The sequence below is a fragment of the Lolium perenne genome, chromosome 3, assembly GCF_019359855.2.
Source record: "Lolium perenne isolate Kyuss_39 chromosome 3, Kyuss_2.0, whole genome shotgun sequence".
Classification (NCBI taxonomy): domain Eukaryota; kingdom Viridiplantae; phylum Streptophyta; class Magnoliopsida; order Poales; family Poaceae; genus Lolium; species Lolium perenne.
In genome coordinates, this window is record NC_067246.2 from 235,662,521 (window position 1) to 235,667,454 (window position 4,934).

The window sequence follows — 4,934 nt, forward strand, 5'->3', positions numbered from 1 at the left end:
TCCTTTCCCAAGCCACACCAGAACGTTGCTACATTGATTCGATTCTTTGCAACTTCATTTGTACATCGCAATTCATAATATATTCATAAGACAGGTGTACTTCGATGAAGATTTTCTTTTGTTATGTACAACGGCAATAGCAGACCAAGAAAGAATCCTACATAAAGGATCAAGAAAAAAAAACGATTGTTCATATATTGGTGTGTACAAATTTACTACTACTAACAAATTTATTTACGTTGGATCACACAAGTGTTGTGATTTTGATTGATCTTCGGATAAAAGTTTCAACCTTTACCCTGTTTTGTTCTTTCCTTTTGTCTGGTAATGACAAAAATAAAATAAAATAAAATGTTTGTATGCTAACACGATTCTTGTTGACACAGATAAAGCATGCTTCTCTATGTACTTACGATTTAAGATGAATGCCGAGAATCATACTCCTTCAATACTTTAGAAGCTGCACTCTTCCTCTTGCAGATTAGAGAAGCATGACACAATAGTACTGTTTTTAAAGGGCAACAGATGCAAATGAATAGCTCGAACTTCATTATTCCATCGTCTGTGCGAACGATCTACTTTTCATTTCTTTGTGCACGCAAAAAAAAAAAGCAATTCATAGTATATTCTCAAAGTGACGGCTCATGTGCCCCTTTTTCCAATTTTCAAAGTGAATTTAAAAAATAAAATGGTGATAAAAACAAAAATCTAGATACTATAGTGGATAATTTAACACCATTTTTATAAGTCAGCACACAAGTAATAATAATGGGGAAATCTTGTTAGTCTCTGAAAATTTAAGTTGCCGAGGCCTAAATCTTGGAATAAATCTAGGTAAATTCAAACAACCATGCCAAGTCTAGGACACAACCCTGCGTGGGTTGGTTGCACCACAACAAACCTAACCACCAGAGCCAATCCCATTTTAAGGTTAAGTTTTCAGATGTTGTGTTATCACGGGCAACGTGCAACATTGCTAGGCGATGATCTTCTATTTAGCACGGGCAAAAACACGAGCTACCTCACAGGGTGGGCGGGTTTCCCGGCACCTCTCCACCCCGATCTACAATAAGCATAGACAAGGAACAATTTAACGAATGAAACAATGGCCAGGCCAGCTAGCTAATACATCTACTATTTCCTCTGCTCAACACTCTGAGTTCTTTCTTTCCAACAAACACATGCACGATCGCATCATCAAAGATAGCACGCCGAACGCCTAGTCTGCCAGTGGGTTTACGACGGAGGGAAGAAGCGATTGAGGTTGAATGGCAGGCTGTAGAACTCCTCGTTCCTGCTGTCCCCCTTGAACGACCGGAACGGCACCCACGCCGGCATCCCCCGATCCCTGGCCGCGTCCTTCACCTCCAGCGTGTTGTCCAGGAACACGGCCACCATCAGCCCCACCGTCGGCGGCGACGAGAAGATCGTGTTGATGTAGTCGTTGAACTGTATACAGATATTTCAGGTCAGTGTCGGATCACACACACATAAGATTCAGAAACATTGCTGAAGTGGAGTTCAGGCACGCGGTGCTTTTGACTATGAGCAATAAGACAGAGAGAAGATGAAAAGGACGAGGGACAAACCCATCCAGCTTTAGTGTGCGCAGGCCCACGGTTGGCAGCCATGCTGTACCGGAAGAAGTACTCCGGCACAGATAAGCCAAGGAAGATGGAGACGCCCACGATAAAGAGGTTGCGCATGGAGTTCATGTTTGTGAACTGCAAGAAGGAGAGCCCCACTGCAGCTGGAATCACAGGAAGCAAACAGTTCATTAGAAAACAACAGACAACTAACAAGACATTCAAATGCACATAGTACTCGTAGCAGATGGTGTCGGGGTAACCTACCAACTAGCCCGAACAAGACACAGTACACTGCAGCGAAGATCGTGAACGGGATGGAAGCAAACAGTGCTCCGAATTTTCCTGCAAGAAATACAAGAGAGTTTTATGATTCAGGATACCTGTGTTTATCAGTGCAAGATATTATCTCAAGAAGGTTCAGTTCAGATAACTCACCCAGCATGGAGAAAAAGATCATGAAACCAGCAGAGATTTGTATGACGCGCCGGCTCCCGATCCTTGTTGATCCTAGTAATCCCACATTCTCCCTGCATTGTTCACAATGGTAAGTATCACGGCTTAAAGAAACACTTTGTACATCATGAATTTCTTCTATGCAACATACACTGAGACAGTGGAGCCGGTCCCTGTTCCAAATAGCCCACTGAGGAGTATGCCAATTCCCTGTTTCATAGAGTATTATTCTTCTATCTCTTTTGAATTCGAATAACATTCAGAACAGAAAATGATGGAACAGCCAGGGCTCGAAGATAATATTTACCTGCCACCCAATGCCTCTGCTCAGGATATGGGCTGGAGGTGGAGTTGCACTTGCAAGCCGAGCTGCAGCATTGTAAGAGGCTGTGGACTGTTGCACGGAGACATTGTTAAGATCAAGGCTGCCATGCACATAAATGGCTACTTACAACGAGTAATTTGGGGTATCACCTCTATTAGCGAGACCAAAACAGCAGACACCATGCCAAACGATTGGCCAGCACTGAAGGTTGGTGCGCCCCATTGCAGTGGATATGGGATCTTGATCCTGTGATCAGTACAAAACTCAGCTCAAGAATGCTGTTAAAATGTTTCATTCAACTGAAGAACTAGCTTGAGTTGGATAATAAAACTTAGGATGCAGTATTGATCTGTTAATTCATTGTTTGTATGCATAGAAAAGCCCATAATACCAACTACAGTCTAGAGCATCTTCACATTTCAGCCCTTCCCAATGTACAACAGAGATGATCATAAATTACAGATATGTGACAGTGGGAAGAGGGCTAACCATGGGGCGGAAGAGATCAAATTGGCACGGTCCGTGCGGCAGTTGATCTGAGTGATCTCACTGCTATGCTTATACGCGCCACCAGAAGTGAGGATTTGAGCATAGGCCCAAACCAGTGCAATACAGATGAACAAGGAGAATCTTTCCAGCACGGGAATATCTTTTATTTGTACATTCTTCAGATACTGATATAAGAACAAAAAAGGCGCTAATTAGCAATGCTGAACTTTTTGGTATGAACTTTGCTAACGAGCAATGACTTGGGTAGTTTAATTTGCTTGTCAAACCTGGGAAAGCACGACAAAGAGGATGAGCATCGGCAGGCCAACCTCAACGCATCTCCCAACCTGATGTAGCATCAATGAGTTCAACGCAATTATCATCTCTCCTAAAGAAAATGAGAAACGCCAAATGAAGAATCTGATACAGAGCAAGCCATACATACCACGGGGAATCCTCTCTCGAAGAGGCCAAAACCGAGCAGCGCAACCACCGGTGCCATCCCCACTGGACTGAAGAATCTGAAAGTTAAACCCATGACCCATCCATCAGTAGAGCCTAGGCAACATCGAATCTGAACAGAAATGCATGTGCAGCACCCAACATTGTTACTTGTACTACTACAAGGCATTGTGAAGTAGTACCTGGAGAAAATCCCCCAGAGCTGGCTGTAACCCAGGATGATCTGAATGCTGGAGGATACAATCAGCGCGCCCTGTATGGCCCTCATGCTCTGGAGGAACCTCTGCGAGCATATGAACGAGTTCCATGAGCACCACCAAATCAGAAGGGGGCAAAAAACCAGCTGAACGTGCGGGTAAAATCTAAAATGTGAATGGCTGCTCACCTCGTGGTTGTCGGTTATCGCGGTGAGCGACGAGTCCTGCACGATGGCCATAATCGGGATGACGAAGGCGTAGGAGCCGCCGATGACCGTGGGCAGGCGCGTCCCGAAGAGCGACTGCAGCAGCGTGTTGATGCCGGTGACGAAGAGCAGCGTTTGGACCACCCTCACCCTGTCTCCCTGCGACCCATCCGAGAACACCGTCAGACATAGACACCGAAATCGTCGGGTGATGCGAATCGAGAGAATGGCAAGGGGACACTCACATCGCTTCCGCCCATCATGGGCACGAGCACCGTGGGGATCATCACCGCCGTGCCCAGCGCCAGGATGTAGTGCTGGAAGCCCAGGATAATGGCCTCCCCTGGAACAGCAAAAGAAGACGGTGGTTCAGAGTGGAATCCAGGCAGACCTCGAAAATGAAAAAGGCCGGTGGATTAGAGTGGGACACTCACCCCAGGGCGGGTTGGAGTCGATGCAGTACTCGAAGCCCTGGAGCTGCTCCATGGCCGGATGGCTGATCTCCTCCGGCTTCACCTCCGACATTTCCCCTCTCCCTTCTCGACAAGAAGAAGAAGAAAATGCTCGAAAGAAACTCCGGCCTCCCTGTTCCGCACGCCGCACGATTCCCTGGCTTATGAAGGCAACGGAGCGCGCGTCTCGTCTTGTCCTCTCACGAATTCGAGAGGAAGAAGACGACAACCGGATGGGGGGCTTTGCTTCCGCCGCTCGCTCACTCAACTCACTCACCACACTCGAGTGTTCACAATGCCGCTTGCAGCTGGGGACGAAATCTGTTGGGAGCGAGCGGCGCCAAGACACTATGGCCGGCGTCTACTACACTACGGCTGCTGTTAGTACCGGCCACCAGCCTTTGTTTCTCGTCTCCTTTGGTGGTTCCTCCTCACCCTTCTCTTTTCCTTTTATCCTGCTTGCCGGGGTTAATGCTTTCTTCCGGTCTCTCCACAGTGCTTCTTCCCTCCACCGTCCGGAGGAGGAGAACTGGCCGTTGGATTTTTGGCCCTGACCGAACTGCCCTCCATTGCCCCCGGTATTTCCCTACTGGCTACCGCCGGCCTGGGCTACCTAGGACCGACGTCTACGCGGCAGGGCACTGTAGGTCTTTCTTTTTCTTTGCTTTGAAGAACTGTGTCGTCGTTGTCTCCCATCATTTTTCTACCTGACGACCAACCCGCAAAGGTCGAGCGTAGTAATACTTTACCGCCGTGACATG

General features: G+C 47.2%; 1 protein-coding gene across 1 annotated transcript; it reads right to left on the minus strand.

Annotated features, from left to right (window-relative positions):
• Positions 1–973: 973 nt before the first annotated feature.
• Positions 974–4,625, minus strand: LOC127343964 (nucleobase-ascorbate transporter 2). Its single transcript, XM_051370178.2, has 14 exons — positions 4,156–4,625; positions 3,967–4,064; positions 3,704–3,880; positions 3,501–3,601; positions 3,302–3,377; positions 3,144–3,203; positions 2,857–3,041; positions 2,517–2,613; positions 2,350–2,436; positions 2,194–2,252; positions 2,025–2,116; positions 1,854–1,931; positions 1,590–1,750; positions 974–1,449 (listed from the first exon to the last, which is right to left on the minus strand). The coding sequence occupies exons 1-14, from the start codon at positions 4,244–4,246 to the stop codon at positions 1,237–1,239; spliced, it is 1,575 nt and encodes a 524-aa protein (XP_051226138.1). The 5' UTR covers positions 4,247–4,625; the 3' UTR covers positions 974–1,236.
• Positions 4,626–4,934: the final 309 nt, after the last annotated feature.

Excerpts from the sequence above, each read along its gene's own strand:
- LOC127343964 (XM_051370178.2), bottom strand. The coding sequence starts at position 4,246 with ATGTCGGAGGTGAAGCCGGAGGAGATCAGCCATCCGGCCATGGAGCAG. Across the intron at positions 3,881-3,966 it reads CCATGATGGGCGGAAGCGAT|GGAGACAGGGTGAGGGTGGT; the intron begins GTGAGTGTCCCC and ends GATGGGTCGCAG. Across the intron at positions 1,932-2,024 it reads GATCTTTTTCTCCATGCTGG|GAAAATTCGGAGCACTGTTT; the intron begins GTGAGTTATCTG and ends TATTTCTTGCAG.